Below are 17,063 nucleotides of genomic sequence, written 5' to 3' on the forward strand. Positions count from 1 at the left end.
TGGCTGAGGACCTCTGCGGTGTTAATCTGCTATGGGGAAAACTGCAGAAAAAGTCACTCAAGAATCACTTTAGAAATCGCGCCGCAGCAAATCGCACGTGCGAAGACGCCGACATTCACATTCATTAGATGCGATTTCAACTCCCAAATCGCACCGGGTGTGACCGCACTTCCAGTTTTGGGTTCAACGCCGCTGTAAAAAAAATGTCAATGGCATCCGTTTGAGACTCTCGGCGGGCGCATTTGACCTGCAGCTGACCTCCCTCTGACCCGCCTCCAGCGGGTTTTGCTTCTCTGTTGACCCGTACGGGAATGTAAAACCCATTTGAAGAAAATAAACGCCGGTCTTAGCCGGTCGGAACTCAGAATTCACACTTTTTTTCAGAATAAAGGTGCCGGGATTTATTTATTTTAATCATTTTTTATTTCATAATAATTATTTGCAACATAAAACAAAACAAAAAAAAAACAAAAAAAGGATATAAAACATCAGTTTATTTCTAATAGAGTTTACCAGAATCCACTCCAGGCAGAGCGACCCCAGATGGAGCGCAAGCGGCCGTCTGAAAATCCAAAATCGTAACAATGTAACAAAAAAGTGTAAAAAAAATGACGAGTGGTAAGGAGGGGGGACTATAGTATATAGGGGACTATATGGAGATACGAGGGGAGGGGTATATAGGGGACTATAGGCAGGGGGTGATGGGGGAGGGGATATGAGGGATGAGGTATAGAGGGGACTATAGGCAGGGGGTGATGGGGGAGGGGATATGAGGGATGAGGTATAGAGGGGACTATATGCAGGGAGTGATGGGGGAGGGGATATGAGGGATGAGGTATAGAGGGGGACATATTTAAAGGGAAATCAAGATGAGGAATTATAGAGTGTAGTAGGCTATACTGTATGTAGGGGGATAATATACTCGGCTCAAGAAATTTAAAGACTTTGACAACCCATCAGATCTCAATGGGGAGGAATCTCCTGCTGGATCTCTATACTGACATGAACGGGGGATGGGTGAGGAACGTAAGGACGCCCCATCATTGGATGGAAATGATTGACCTACAAGACAGACTGCACCAGGAGGAACCCAGGACCCACCGCACCAGGAGGAACCCAGGACCCACTGCACCATTGTAGGGTCTGACAATGGGTCCAAGGATTTCATCCCCATACCTAATGGCAGTCAGGGTGCCATTGTCTAGCCTGTAGAGGTCTGTGTGTCCCTCCATGGATATGCCCCCCCAGACCATCACTGACCCACCACCACAACGGTCATACTGAACCATGTTACAGGCAGCAGAACGTTCTTCACGGCTTCTCCAGACCCTTTCACGTCTGTCACATGTGCTCAGGGGGAACCTGCTCTCATCTGTGAAAAGCACAGGGTGCCAGTGGTGGACCTGACAATTCTGGGGTTCAATGGCAAATGCCAATCCAGCTCTATGGTGCCGGGCAGTGATCACAGGGCCCACTAGAGGATGTTGGGCCCTCAGGCCACCCTCATGAAGTCTGTTTCTGATTGTTTGGTCAGAGACATTCACACCAGTGGCCTGCTGGGGGTCATTTTGTAGGGCTCTGGCAGAGCTCATCCTGTTCCTCCTTCACAAAGGAACAGATACCGGTCCTGCTGATGGGTTAAGGACCTTCTACGGCCCTGTCCAGCCCTCCTAGAGGAACTGCCTGCCTCCTGGAATCTCCTCCATGCTCTCGTCTCCTGGAATCTCCTCCATGCTCTTGTCTCCTGGAATCTCCTCCATGCTCTCGTCTCCTGGAATCTCCTCCATGCTCTTGTCTCCTGGAATCTCCTCCATGCTCTTGTCTCCTGGAATCTCCTCCATGCTCTCGTCTCCTGGAATCTTCTCCATGCTCTCGTCTCCTGGAATCTCCTCCATGCTCTCGTCTCCTGGAATCTCCTCCATGCTCTTGTCTCCTGGAATCTCCTGCTCTTGAGACTGTGCTGGAGACACAGCAAACCTTCTGGCAATGGCAGGTACTGACCAAAAGTGGTCCAAGGAAGGAGAACCAGCCTACTGGTGACAGTAGGGGGGCTAAGGCTCATTGATGGAGGGAGGGAAGGCACATTGATGGAGGGAGGGAAGGCTCATTGATGGAGGGAGGGAAGGCACATTGATGGAGGGAGGGAAGGCTCATTGATGAAGGGAGGGAAGGCTCATTGATGGAGGGAGGAAAGGCACATTGATGGAGGTGGGGAACTAAGGCTGATTGATGGAGGTGGGGAGGGAAGGCTTATTCCTGGAGGTAGGGAGGGAAGGTTCATTGATGGAGGTGGGGAAGGAAGGCTCATTTATGGAGGTGGGGAGGGAAGGTTCATTGATGGAGGTGGGGAAGGAAGGCTCATTTATGGAGGTGGGGAGGGAAGGTTCATTGATGGAGGTGGGAAGGGAAGGCTCATTGATAGAAGTGGGGGGAAGGCTCACTGAAGGAGGTGGGGAGGGAAGGTTCATTGATGGAGGAGAAGAGGGAATGCTCATTGATGGAGGAGAGGAGGGAAGGCTCATTGATGGAGGTGGGGAGAGAAGGTTCATTGATGGAGGTGGGGGCTCGTTGATGGAGGTAAGGAGGGAAGGTTCATTGAGGGATATCCAGTATACAGGGAGAAGGTATATAGGGAGGAGATATATACAGGGAGAAGATGGAGGGGTGTGTCATGGTGGAAGGGTGAAGCCATGGTCCAGGTTCTCGGGGGGTTCAGCCTCTGCATTTGGCAGCAGAATGTTGGGAAGTGATTCACAGTCCAGGAATATGGAGAAGATGCTGGAGTGGTACATATCCACCGACTCATCATATCGGGGGGGGGGGGTCATCCTTCAAGCTCCAGACTGTGAAATGAGGTTGTTTCTGTCACATCGCTGAGGAGACACAAAAGAGAAAAATTATTGTTCACACAGGCAGCAATTATCAGAGAAATGTGGGGCTAGGGGGTGGGGCTAGAGGGGTGGGGCTAGGAAATGGGGCTAGGACATGGGGGCAGGAAGGCACGTGCCCTGGACACAATGTTATTATATGGGTGAGGGGTGCTGGTACACCAGCACGGGGGGGGGGGGGGGTTCCCCTATTTCCTTCCAGTGACATCACTAACCCAGGGACATTTTTCCATCCAGTGACACCACTAACACGGGGACATTTTCCTTCCAGTGACACTACTAACACAGGGACATTTTCCTTCCAGTGACACCACTAACACAGGGACATTTTCCTTCCAGTGACACCACTAACACAGGGGCATTTTTCCTTCCAGTGACACCACTAACACAGGGGCATTTTTCCTTCCAGTGACACCACTAACACAGGGGCATTTTTCCTTCCAGTGACACCACTAACACAGGGACATTTTTCCTTCCAGTGACACCACTAACACAGGGACATTTTCCTTCTAGTGACACCACTAACACAAGGACATTTTCCTTCCAGTGACACCACTAACACAGGGACATTTTCCTTCTAGTGACACCACTAACACAAGGACATTTTCCTTCCAGTGACACCACCAACACAGGGATCTTTTATGTTGCCTCTGACACTACCAATGTAGGGGAATTTTTTTCCATCTAGCAACATCACTGACAAAGGAACATTTTTTTTAACTCCCAGTGACACCACTGGCACGTGGTTATTTGTTTTCCTTCTATTGACACTACCAAGGCAGGGACATTTTTTTCACACTACTTGGGGCCCCTGTTAGCCCCATATTTGTATATTAAACTGTTCCGTTCTCTGTGGTGTGCCACCACTATCTTAGCGTAAGCCACTACCATTTTGGGGCTGCCCCACTGATGTTAGCCCCGCCCACTACTTCCCCTTGGGGGAGGGGGTGCAGTTTGGAATCTTCACCCTGGCTTCCAGTGTCCCGCATTGGGAGGAACCTCCTGGCCAAGCTGGGAATCAGAAAGTGTAGCTGAGGGCTTGGCCTTCACTGGGCGCACCAGCAGGGAATGCCTCACCACATGGACAGCATGTCACCCATCTGCTGCTCTCTCTAGATCTCCTGAGGAGCTGAACATTCTCTAATGGGAAGGTAGCAAGTTCTGGTCACCTTCACCCCTGGTTATCTGGTCCCTGCTGCTTCATAGGTGGCCAGCTGGACCTCTCTGTAGTCCATGGGCTCCTCATCACTCTATCCTTGCCTCTCCACTTGGACAGCATGTCAACCATCTGCTGCTCCCTCTAGAGCTCCTGAGGAGGAACTCAACATTCTCTAATGGGAAGGTAGCAAGATCTGGTCACCTTCACCCCTGGTTATCTGGTCCCTGCTGCTTCATAGGTGGCCCTGACTCTGAACCTCTCTGTAGTCCATGGGCTCCTCATCGCATTATCTTTGCTTCACCACTTGGACAGCATGTCACCCATCTGCTACTCCCTCTAGATCTCTCAAGTAGGAACTCAACATTTTCTAATGGGAAAGTAGCCGGATCTGGTCACCTTCACCCCTGGTTGTCTGGTCCCTGCTGCTTCATAGGTGGCCTGAACCATCTCTCTATTCTGGACCTCTCTGTAGTGCATGAGCTCTTCATCGCTCTTTCCTTGCCTCACCACTTGGACAACATGTCCACCGTGAGGAACACAGTATCAATACAGTAAAGGACACATTATAGGTCGGGTGGTTGTCGTTTGTTCGTAAGGCTGGTCTACAGCCTAGACACATGTCTATTTCCAGGATTCCATTGCTGCCCAACTTCCCCTCCCCCCATGTAGCTCCCAGCACCATCTAGAACCCATGACTGGAAACCAGTATACCGAAAGCTGGGAAGGGTTTGATGGCCTCACGGATATTGTTTTGTAGGCTCCTCCAAGAATTTTAACCGGTTGAGATACATCTATCTCCCAGCTGGTTTCATTCATGAAAGTGACTGTGGTGGGAACTGTTTCAGAAGGTCTGTGCTGCCACAGGGTGGCCAACTGGAATCTCAGATCAGGCGCATGGGAAGAGGAAAGCCCGTCACTGAAACCAGACGTTGGCATCTCCACTGCTTCTGTTGTCAATTTGAAGGAATGACTCCAGGGTTCCTGCAGCTGCAGAGGTCAGTGAGGGCTTCTTTTGTAGCCTATTTACTGCTTGTTTGGAACCCATGACTGGAAACCAGTATACCGAAAGCTGGGAAGGGTTTGATGTCCTCACGGACATTGTTTTGTAGGCTCCTCCAACAATTTTAACAGGTTGAGATACATCCGTCTCCCAGCTGGTATCATTCATGAAAGTGCCTGTGGAAGGAACTGTTTCAGAAGGTCCGTGCTGCCACACGGCGGCCAATTAGAATCTCAGATCAGCCTTACAAACAATTTCCAGGATTCCATTACTGCCCAACTTCCTTCCCCCGTGTAGCTCACAGCACCAACTAGAAGCCATGAATGGAAACCAGTATACCAAAAGCTGGAAAGGATTTTATTTTGTAGGCTCCTTCAAGAATTTGAACCGGTTGAGATCCATCCGTCTCCCAGCTGGTTTCATTCATGAGAGTGCCTGTGGATGGAACTGTTCCAGAAGGTCTGTGCTGCCACAGGGCGGCCAATTAGAATCTCAGATCAGGCGTATGGGAAGAGGAAAGCCCATCACTGAAACCAGACGTTGGCATCTCCACTGCTTCTGTTGTCCATTTGAAGGAATTACTCCAGGGTTCCTGCAGCTGCAGAGGTCAGTGAGGGCTTCTTTTGTAGCCTATTTACTGCTTGTTTGGAATATTCTGGAAGGGCTGAATGTCTATTGGTGAGGGGACGGGACAATTCGGTTGGTTTCAGGCTGGTTGGTAAGTCGAGCTGGAATCTTTTCTTTGTCATTGTTTGCCCTTCCACGTGCTCAAGGATTCCATTACTGCCCAACTTCCTCTCCCCCGTGTAGCTCCCAACAGCATCTAGAAGCCATGACTGGAAACCAGTATACCGAAAGCTGGGAAGGGTTAGTCGTTGTTTGACATGCGTTGTACCCTTCCACGTGCACCTTGCTGCAAAGGCCAGTTATAGGTCGGGTTGGTTGTCGTTTGTTCGTAAGGCTGGTCTACAGCCTAGACACATGTCTATTTCCAGGATTCCATTGCTGCCCAACTTCCCCTCCCCCCCCCCATGTAGCTCCCAGCACCATCTAGAAGCCATGACTGGAAACCAGTATACCGAAAGCTGGGAAGGGTTTGATGGCCTCACGGATATTGTTTTGTAGGCTCCTCCAAGAATTTTAACCGGTTGAGATACATCTGTCTCCCAGCTGGTTTCATTCATGAAAGTGACTGTGGTGGGAACTGTTCCAGAAGGTCTGTGCTGCCACAGGGCGGCCAATTAGAATCTCAGATCAGGAGCACAGGAAGAGGAAAGCCCGTCACTGAAACCAGAGGTTGGCATCTCCACTGCTTCCGTTGTCAATTTGCAGGAATTACTCCAGAGTTCCTGAAGCTAAAGAGGTCAGTGAGGGCTTCTTTTGTAGCCTATTTACTGCTTGTTTGGAATATTCTGGAAGGGCTGAATGTCTATTGGTGAGGGGACGGGACAATTCCCTTCCACGCGCTCAAGGATTTCATTACTGCCCAACTTCCTCTCCCCCGTGTAGCTCCCAACAGCATCTAGAAGCCATGACTGGAAATCAGTACACCGAAAGCTGGGAAGGGTTAGTCGTTGTTTGACATGTGTTGCACCCTTCCACGTGCACCTTGCTGCAAAGGCCAGTTCTAGGTTGGAGTGGGTGTCGTTAGACATGTGGCTAGGCTGGAGACCAGCCTTACGAACAAACGACAACCAACCCGACCTATAACTGGCCTTTGTAGCAAGGTGCATGTGGAAGGGTGCAACACATGTCAAACAACGACTAGCCCTTCCCAGCTTTCGGTATACTGGTTTCCAGTCATGGCTTCTAGATGCTGCTGGGAGCTACACGGCGGGGGGGGGAGAGGAAGTTGAGCAGTAATGGGAACCTTAAAATAGACATGTGGCTAGGCTGTAGACCAGCCTTACAAACAATTTCCAGGATTCCATTACTGCTCAACTTCCTCTCCCCCCCGTGTAGCTCCCAGCACCATCTAGAACCCATGACTGGAAACCAGTATACCGAAAGCTGGGAAGGGTTTGATGTCCTCACGGACATTGTTTTGTAGGCTCCTCCAACAATTTTAACAGGTTGAGATACATCCGTTTCCCAGCTGGTTTCATTCATGAAAGTGCCTGTGGAAGGAACTGTTCCAGAAGGTCCGTGCTGCCACAGGGCGGCCAATTAGAATCTCAGATCAGCCTTACAAACAATTTCCAGGATTCCATTACTGCCCAACTTCCTTCCCCCGTGTAGCTCACAGCACCAACTAGAAGCCATGAATGTAAAGCAGTATACCAAAAGCTGGGAAGGATTTTATTTTGTAGGCTCCTCCAAGAATTTTAACCGGCGGTTGAGATACATCTGTCTCCCAGCTGGTTTCATTCCTGAAAGTGCCTTTGGTGGGATCTGTTTCAGAAGGTCTGTGCTGCCACAGGGCGGCCAATTAGAATCTCAGATCAGGCGCATGGGAAGAGGAAAGCCCGTCACTGAAACCAGACGTTGGCATCTCCACTGCTTCTGTTGTCAATCTGAAGGACTTACTCCAGGGTTCCTGCAGCTTCAGAGGTCAGTGAGGGCTTCTTTTGTAGCCTATTTACTGCTTGTTTGGAATATGCGGGAAGGGATGAATGTCTATTGGTGAGGGGGCGGGGCAATTCAAGACAATTCGGTTGCTCCCAGCACCATCTAGAACCCATGACTGGAAACCAGTATACCGAAAGCTGGGAAGGGTCAGATGGCCTCACGGACATTGTTTTGTAGGCTCCTCCAAGAATTTGAACCCGTTGAGATCCATCCGCCTCCCAGCTGGTTTCATTCATGAAAGTGTCTGAGGAGGGAACGGTTCCAGAAGGTCTGTGCTGCCACAGGGCGGCCAATCAGGTTCTCAGAAAGGGAGGATAAGGCAGCAAGGCATTTCATGAGGGCTCCCCAATATCCCGCCTCTCCCCAGGACTCACCTTCTGGGCATGGACCGTCTACTCCTTCTCCACATCATCCTTGTCTCCTCCTACGAGAGAAAGAAGATGTGTTAGTGGGGAGCTCTGTGTGCCGAGACGTCATACCGCAACTTACCAGCAGGGGGGTAAAAAGGAGCAACAAAACCTGCTGATTGGTGAGCTGGAGGTGGTGGAGGAGGGGGAGGGGTTATAGGTGGGGGAGGAGGAGGGGCTATATTGTACAGCTCGTTCTATACAGCAAAGTATCCAGCAGCATATAAGATGCAGCACAGTGTATAGAGCAGAGGAGTGTGAAGTATATAATGTACAGCACAGTGTACAGAGTGGAGGAGTGTGGAGTATATAATGTACAGCACCGTGTACAGAGTGGAAAAGTGTGAAGTATATAATGTACAGCACAGTGTATAGAGTGGAGGAGTGTGAAGTATATAATGTACAGCACAGTGTATAGAGCGGAGGAGTGTGACGTATATAATGTACAGCACAGTGTATAGAGCGGAGGAGTGTGAAGTATATAATGTACAGCACAGTGTATAGAGTGGAGGAGTGTGAAGTATATAATGTACAGCACAGTGTATAGAGTGGAGGAGTGTGAAGTATATAATGTACAGCACAGTGTATAGAGTGGAGGAGTGTGAAGTATATAATGTACAGCACAGTGTACAGAGTGGAGGAGTGTGGAGTATATAATGTACAGCACAGTGTATAGAGCGGAGGAGTGTGGAGTATATAATGTACAGCACAGTGTACAGAGTGGAGGAGTGTGGAGTATATAATGTACAGCACAGTGTACAGAGTGGAGGAGTGTGGAGTATATAATGTACAGCACAGTGTACAGAGTGGAGGAGTGTGGAGTATATAATGTACAGCACAGTGTACAGAGTGGAAAAGTGTGAAGTATATAATGTACAGCACAGTGTTTAGAGTGGAGGAGTGTGAAGTATATAATGTACAGCACAGTGTATAGAGTGGAGGAGTGTGAAGTATATAATGTACAGCACAGTGTACAGAGTGGAGGAGTGTGGAGTATATAATGTACAGCACAGTGTATAGAGCGGAGGAGTGTGGAGTATATAATGTACAGCACAGTGTACAGAGTGGAGGAGTGTGAAGTATATAATGTACAGCACAGTGTATAGAGCGGAGGCATTCTTACCCCCTACTCTTCCCCCCAATGTCCTTGTGGTGCCCCCCACCTCACCTGATATCACAGCCCCCAGGGCAGTCGCCCCTCCTGCCCACCCTCTTGTCCTGCCCCTGCTGCCCACCCCCTCCTGCCCCCCCCCATTGTCCCGCCCCCTTGTCCCACTCACCTTCTGCTTTCTCCTCCATTGTACTCAGGCGCTCCCCTTTCTCGGGATCCTCCGCCCCTCCGAAGTGTTTTTCTGGAAGAATATAAAGATGAAATGTCAGAGAATGGGTGATAATAACATTTCCAGCAGCCAATCACAGGAGAGATCTTCCAGCATGCGCCCCGCGGTCCTATCGAGTTATATGGACCAATCAGACAGAATGCTTTGCCATGACGATTGTGCAGAGGAACCATGGAAGATACTAAAGAGGACCTGTCACCGATCTGTTCTGCAGGACTTGTAATGATGGTGTCATACAGGAGGCCTTTGTATACGCCCTGTGCTTGGATTGCACAATGTATCGGTGTCACAATGGAACCTTTAGGGTCATTTGGCCTGAAGCTGCAGGATGGGAGATCACTCAAATTTCCCACTCTTTTTTTACCTATCAGCCAGCAAAAAATGCCAGATATAATTCCTGTACAACAATAATAATATTAATAATAATACTATGTCATCATTATACTTTACCCACAATGAATCCTTGACACACTGCCCGAGGGAAAGTATGCCCATGACAAGTATTCTAAGGTTTAGATAACATAAAGTAATGATCACAGTAAGTCTCACATTGGCCCCAGTGAGACTTACCATTGGTGTCAGTGGGAGGAATAGTGCCCCATCATTGGTGTTAGTGGGAGGAATAGTGCCCCATCATTGGTGTCAGTGGGAGGAATAGTGCCCCATCATTGGTGTTAGTGGGAGGAATAGTGCCCCATCATTGGTGTCAGTGGGAGGAATAGTGCCCCATCATTGGTGTCAGTGGGAGGAATAGTGCCCCATCACTGATGTCAGTGGGAGGAATAGTGCCCCATCATTGGTGTCAGTGGGAGGAATAGTGCCCCATCATTGGTGTCAGTGGGAGGAATAGTGCCCCATCACTGATGTCAGTGGGAGGAATAGTGCCCCATCATTGGTGTCAGTGGGAGGAATAGTGCCCCATCATTGGTGTCAGTGGGAGGAATAGTGCCCCATCACTGATGTCAGTGGGAGGAATAGTGCCCCATCATTGGTATCAGTGGGAGGAATAGTGCCCCATCATTGGTGTCAGTGGGAGGAATAGTGCCCCATCATTGGTGTCAGTGGGAGGAATAGTGCCCCATCATTGGTGTCAGTGGGAGGAATAGTGCCCCATCATTGGTGTCAGTGGGAGGAATAGTGCCCCATCATTGGTGTCAGTGGGAGGAATAGTGCCCCATCATTGGTGTCAGTGGGAGGAATAGTACCCCATCATTGGTGTCAGTGGGAGGAATAGTGTCCCATCATTGGTGTCAGTGGGAGGAATAGTGCCCCATCATTGGTGTCAGTGGGAGGAATAGTGCCCCATCATTGGTGTCAGTGGGAGGAATAGTGCCCCATCATTGGTGTCAGTGGGAGGAATAGTGCCCCATCATTGGTGTCAGTGGGAGGAATAGTGCCCCACTATTCCTCCCACTGACACGAAAGAAAGAAAGAAAGAAAGAAAGAAAGAAAGAAAGAAAGAAAGAAAGAAAGAAAAAGAAAGAAAGAAAGAAAGAAAGAAAGAAAAAACGGAAGAAGAGGAAGAAAAAAAGAAGAAGAGGAGGAGGAAGAAAGATAAAAAGGAATACGAAGATAGAAGGAAGAAGATGAGGATGAAGAAGAAAGAAAAAAGGAAGAAAAAGAAGGAAGAAAGAAAGGAAGAAAGGAGGAAGAAGACAAAGAAGAAGAATATAGTAGATGAAGAAAGAAGGAAGACGAAGGGTCTCACCAATGAAGGGGAGGACGGCACCCACAAGGTTACTGACTCCTTTCTTCCAGTTTCCTATAAGACAGAAGGATAAAATTGAGGACAATTAGTGTCTGTCAGACGGTCCTGGAGGACGATCTATGGAGATGATTTCCTGTACAGCGATGTGTAATAATCGACGGTATCAGCTGGACGAGGGTCTTCGCACATCGTGAGGACGAGGGTCATCACACGTCATGAGGACGAGGGTCATCGCACATCATGAGGACGAGGGTCATCGCACATCATGAGGACAAGGGTCATCACACGTCATGAGGACGAGGGTCATCGCACATCATGAGGACGAGGGTCATCGCACGTCATGAGGACGAGGGTCATCACACGTCATGAGGACGAGGGTCATCACACGTCATGAGGACGAGGGTCATCGCACATCATGAGGACGAGGGTCATCACACGTCATGAGGACGAGGGTCATCACACGTCATGAGGACGAGGGTCATCGCACATCACGAGGACGAGGGTCATCGCACGCCATAAGGATGAGGTTAATCGCACATCACGAGGATGAGGGTCATCGCAGATCGTGAGGACGAGGGTCATCGCACGTCATGAGGACGAGGGTCATCGCAGATCGTGAGGACGAGGGTCATCGCATGTCATGAGGAGAAGGGTCATCGCACGTCATGAGGACGAGGGTCATCACACGTCATGAGGACGAGGGTCTTCGCACGTCATGAGGACGAGGGTCATCGCACATCATGAGGACGAGGGTCATCGCACGTCATGAGGACGAGGGTCTTCGCACGTCATGAGGACGAGGGTCATCGCACGTCATGAGGACGAGGTTAATCGCACATCACAAGGATGAGGGTCATCGCACATCACGAGGACGAGGGTCATCGCACGTCAGGAGGACGAGGGTCATCGCACGTCAGGAGGACGAGGGTCATCGCATGTCACGAGTACGAGGGTCATCGCACAAGACAAGGACAAGGGTCATCGCATGTCATGAGTACGAGGGTCATCGCACGTCACAATGACGAGGGTCATCGCACGTCAGGAGGACGAGGGTCATCGCACGTCAGGAGGACGAGGGTCATCGCACGTCATGAGTACAAGGGTCTTCGCACATCGTGAGGACGAGGGTCATCGCACATGAGAAGGAGGGTCATCGCACATCGTGAGGACGAGGGTCATCACACATCATGAGGACGAGGGTCATCGCACGTCATGAGGACGACGGTCATCGCACATCATGAGGACGAGGGTCATCGCACATCGTGAGGACGAGGGTCATCGCACATCGTGAGGACGAGGGTCATTGCACGTCATGAGGACGAGGGTCATCGCACGTCATGAGGACGAGGGTCATCGCACGTCATGAGGATGAGGGTCATCACACATCATGAGGACGAGGGTCATCGCACGTCATGAGGACGACGGTCATCGCACATCATGAGGACGAGGGTCATCGCACATCGTGAGGACGAGGGTCATTGCACGTCATGAGGACGAGGGTCATCGCACGTCATGAGGACGACGGTCATCGCACGTCATGAGGACGAGGGTCATCGCACTTCATGAGGACGAGGGTCATCGCACGTCAGGAGGACGAGGGTCATCGAATGTCAGGAGGACAAGGGTCATCGCACGTCATGAGGATGAGGGTCATCGCACGTCACGAGGAGGAGGGTCATCGCACATCACAAGGAGGAGGGTCATCGCACGTCATGAGGACGACGGTCATCGCACATCATGAGGACGAGGGTCATCGCACATCGTGAGGACGAGGGTCATTGCACGTCATGAGGACGAGGGTCATCGCACGTCATGAGGACGACGGTCATCGCACGTCATGAGGACGAGGGTCATCGCACTTCATGAGGACGAGGGTCATCGCACGTCAGGAGGACGAGGGTCATCGCACGTCATGAGTACAAGGGTCTTCGCACATCGTGAGGACGAGGGTCATCGCACATGAGAAGGAGGGTCATCGCACATCGTGAGGACGAGGGTCATCACACATCATGAGGACGAGGGTCATCGCACGTCATGAGGACGACGGTCATCGCACATCATGAGGACGAGGGTCATCGCACATCGTGAGGACGAGGGTCATCGCACATCGTGAGGACGAGGGTCATTGCACGTCATGAGGACGAGGGTCATCGCACGTCATGAGGACGAGGGTCATCGCACGTCATGAGGATGAGGGTCATCACACATCATGAGGACGACGGTCATCGCACGTCAGGAGGACGAGGGTCATCGAATGTCAGGAGGACAAGGGTCATCGCACGTCATGAGGATGAGGGTCATCGCACGTCACGAGGAGGAGGGTCATCGCACATCACAAGGAGGAGGGTCATCGCACATCGTGATTTCACCCAAGAATCACATCGACCAAGTGGCACGACATTTTAAAATGATGAACGAACTCTTGATTTGTGTGGCAGTCAATAGCGCTGTTAGATAAATATAACAAAGTTGAGGACAATCTGTACTGAGCTGAAATTATGAAAGACACCATGTTGGACTACCGCCTAAGGCCGGCCATACACGGGTCGATTTTCGAACGATTTTTCGTTCGAAAAGTGGACCTAAGAATAATTGGCCAATTTTTGCTCTGTTAGCGTGGCGATGGCATTGGACAATTTTCGTGGTTCCTCCCCATTTTGTTTAACTGACATGCAGGAAAATGCGTGAAAAATGACAGATTTTCTAAATCATTGACAGCACCAGAACGAATGATGTTTTCAATCGAAAAATCATTTGGAATTCGACCTGTGTATGGCCTGCTTTAAACGGATAGTGATCGTGGGGGTTACCGATCTTGAACTTCCCACAGACTCCAAGACAGTATCCTGCCCTCCCTCTCGGTTCATTGTCACAGCTCTGTTGGTGGTCACACTGTCACTCCCATCATGTGCACAGATTTTCCTGCTCTGGGACAAAGTACCGGCAGACAGATCGATCGTCTCTGGGAAAGGTTCACTTTTTAATGAACACTTGACAGGCGCAGTAGCTGCTATTACATATTTGTAATTGAAAAAAAAAAAACCGCATCCATTCGCAGCATCCACTGTCACAGTCCTGACCTATGAAAAGAACGTCTGTATCACTCGCTGCCACACACAGACTGGAACGTAACAGAGTTCACAATACTAGAGCTCGCTACGGAGGAGGACGATCTTTTCTTGTTTTTCTAACTAAAGTATTCAAAGATTCAGCTTAACAATTTTAATATACAGTGCAGGAAATGCGTATTTGCTCCCCGGCTGATGGTGAATGTTCGCCCCTCACACAGAAATGATCGGTCTAAAAATCGAATGTTCGGTGTAACACTGAGAGACAGAATACAACAACAAATTCAGCAGAAATAACCGCGGAAATGCGTTGGCTACTGAAGGGAAATGTATGTCCATTGCCCTCCATTTTCTCATCTTATATTGTTTAGATAATTAAATGTATCGTTGTGTGTCAGTTACGTGCTATAGGCCTGCATTCATGTATTCTTTTAAATCTAGTTCTGCTCAAGGCATGAAAACTAACCAATCATTTCTTTGTATTAACAGCATTTGTTTCTGCTATGATATAGTTAAAAGTCAAATACTTCTGTGGGAAAATAACTGTTGGTTACTTGTAACTGATTTCAAGGTCTGAGAAATCTCACGTTCACAGCCTTGACAAGTATCCAGCGAATTCCTATTGTATGGTTTTCTTTGTTACAATATAAGAAGAAGAATCTACGAATAAAGATTCAGATCGTCTTCTGGAAACCTTTGCGTGCGCATGAGAATTTCTTCCTTCCAGAACACGGTCTCTTGAGCTCAACGGGAAACCGAAACCTACCAGTGGTCATTAGAAGCACAAATCCCTTTCAGCTGCGTCTTGAGTTGTACTCCTGCCCTTTCATGGAATGAAGTTGTATCTGGACCTTTTTTAGCAGTAGTGTGGCGCCATTACTTCAACCCTTTGTTACTGACTGGTGGCTTTTGTGGAAAATTAGGTGACCTTGTGTTCGGTACAACTCCCCTATTCTCGCCATATCGTGACACCTCCTGGTTCATTACACCTCCTGATAGTCACAGGTGGATATTGCTATGAATGGTACCTGCCATATGCCTCCTGGGGCCTTTGGCCAGTCAGATGCTTGCCCGGGACTGATGGTTAAGGCCGGCACTTAGGCAACAATATCCAAGTTCAATGCTGACGGTTTATCTATGGTCATCTTGGGCTTTTACTCCCAATGTGGATATACTGTATCGTGGATTGTCATGTGTATGCCGTGTATTAACTCGATAAAGTTGTGAGCTTGTCCATCTGAGCATAATGTGCTTGGGAGACTCTTTGAACGAGGCTCCTCTTTGGATATTTTACTACATATGCTCTTCAAAAGTCTTCAAATGAAAGAATGAAGCCATCAATACTCACGCTTACAACAGAAGCAACAACCAACGCAGCACAGGACCCCGCTCGCCATAAACGCGTTGATGCATCCCCCCAAAAACTTGGACACTGCAAGATAAAACAGAAGAGGCTTTGGATGTTGTTGGGTGTCATTGGATGTTGCTGGATGTCGTTGGGTGTCGTTGGATGTCATTGGGAGTCATTGGATGTCGTTGGGTGTCGTTGGATGTCGTTGGATGTCGTTGGTTGTTGTTGTTGGGTGTCGTTGGGTGTTGTTGGGTGTCGTTGGGTGTTGTTGGATGTCGTTGGATGTTGTTGTTGGGTGTCGTTGGATGTTGTTGTTGGGTGTTGTTGGATGTCGTTGGATGTTGTTGTTGGGTGTTGTTGGATGTCGTTGGGTGTTGTTGGATGTTGTTGTTGGATGTTATTGTTGGATCTTGTTGGATGTTGTTGGCTGTTGTTGTTGGATGTTGTTGGCTGTTGTTGTTGGATGTTGTTGGATGTCGTTGGATGTTGTTGTTGGATGTTGTTGGATGTTGTTGTTGGATGTTGTTGGATGTTGTTGTTGGGTGTTGTTGGATGTTGTTGGCTGTTGTTGTTGGATGTTGTTGGCTGTTGTTGTTGGATGTTGTTGGATGTCGTTGGATGTTGTTGGCTGTTGTTGTTGGATGTTGTTGGATGTTGTTGGATGTAGTTGGATGTTGTTGTTGGCTGTTGTTGTTGGATGTTGTTGGATGTAGTTGGATGTTGTTGGCTGTTGTTGTTGGATGTTGTTGGATGGTGTTGTTGGCTGTTGTTGGATGTTGTTGTTGGGTGTTGTTGGATGTTGTTTTTGGATGTTAATGTTGGGTGTTGGATGTTGTTGTTGGGTGTTGTTGGATGTTGTTTTTGGATGTTAATGTTGGGTGTTGTTGGATGTAGTTGTTGGGTGATGTTGGATTTTGTTGTTGAGTGTTGTTGGGTGTTGTTGTTGGGTGTTGTTGGATGTTGTTGGCTGTTGTTGGATGTTCTTGGCTGTTGTTGTTGGATGTTGTTGGATGTTGCTGGCTGTTGTTGTTGGATGTTGTTGTTGGATGTTCTTGGCTGTTGTTGTTGGATGTTGTTGTTGGATGTTGTTGGATGTTCTTGGCTGATGTTTTTGGATGATGTTGTTGGAAGTTGTTGGATGGTGTTGTTGGGTGTTGTTGGATGTTGTTGGGTGTTGTTGGATGTTGTTGTGTGTTGTTGGAAGTTGTTGGATGGTGTTGTTGGATGTTGTTGGATGTTGTTGGGTGTTGTTGGATGTTGTTGGATGGTGTTGTTGGATGTTGTTGTGTGTTGTTGGAAGTTGTTGGATGGTGTTGTTGGATGTTGTTGGATGTTGTTGGGTGTTGTTGGATGTTGTTGGATGTTGTTGTTGTATGTTGTTGTTGGATGTTGTTGGGTGTTGTTGGATGTTGTTGGATGTTGTTGTTGGATGTGGATGGATGATCATAGCCGGGTCACGGTTCATACAAGGAGCCACACAAAGGAATCATTTGTCTGGAATTGGATACAAGCGCTGAATGTCCCTCCACATATTCTACAAATGAATGACTGGATCATTCAGGGGTGTCTGGCTT

The 17,063-nt window shown here is 48.9% G+C and overlaps 1 protein-coding gene across 1 annotated transcript in view; it reads right to left on the reverse strand.

Annotated features, from left to right (window-relative positions):
- Positions 1–400: 400 nt before the first annotated feature.
- Positions 401–17,063, reverse strand: part of LOC149430675 (uncharacterized) — a 58,840-nt gene continuing 42,177 nt past the window's right edge. Inside the window, exons 6-10 of the mRNA XM_089666115.1 lie at positions 15,487–15,570; positions 11,071–11,124; positions 9,303–9,374; positions 7,990–8,039; positions 401–2,873 (exon numbers count right to left, since the gene is read on the reverse strand). Coding sequence (XP_089522241.1) covers positions 8,008–8,039; positions 9,303–9,374; positions 11,071–11,124; positions 15,487–15,570 — 242 coding nt within the window. The 3' untranslated portion in view covers positions 401–2,873; positions 7,990–8,007. The remainder of the gene's footprint in view (positions 2,874–7,989; positions 8,040–9,302; positions 9,375–11,070; positions 11,125–15,486; positions 15,571–17,063) is intronic.

This window comes from Staurois parvus, unplaced genomic scaffold, assembly GCF_062004578.1.
Source record: "Staurois parvus isolate SC_StPar_1 unplaced genomic scaffold, SC_StPar_1.0 ptg002535l, whole genome shotgun sequence".
NCBI classification, from domain to species: Eukaryota; Metazoa; Chordata; class Amphibia; order Anura; family Ranidae; genus Staurois; species Staurois parvus.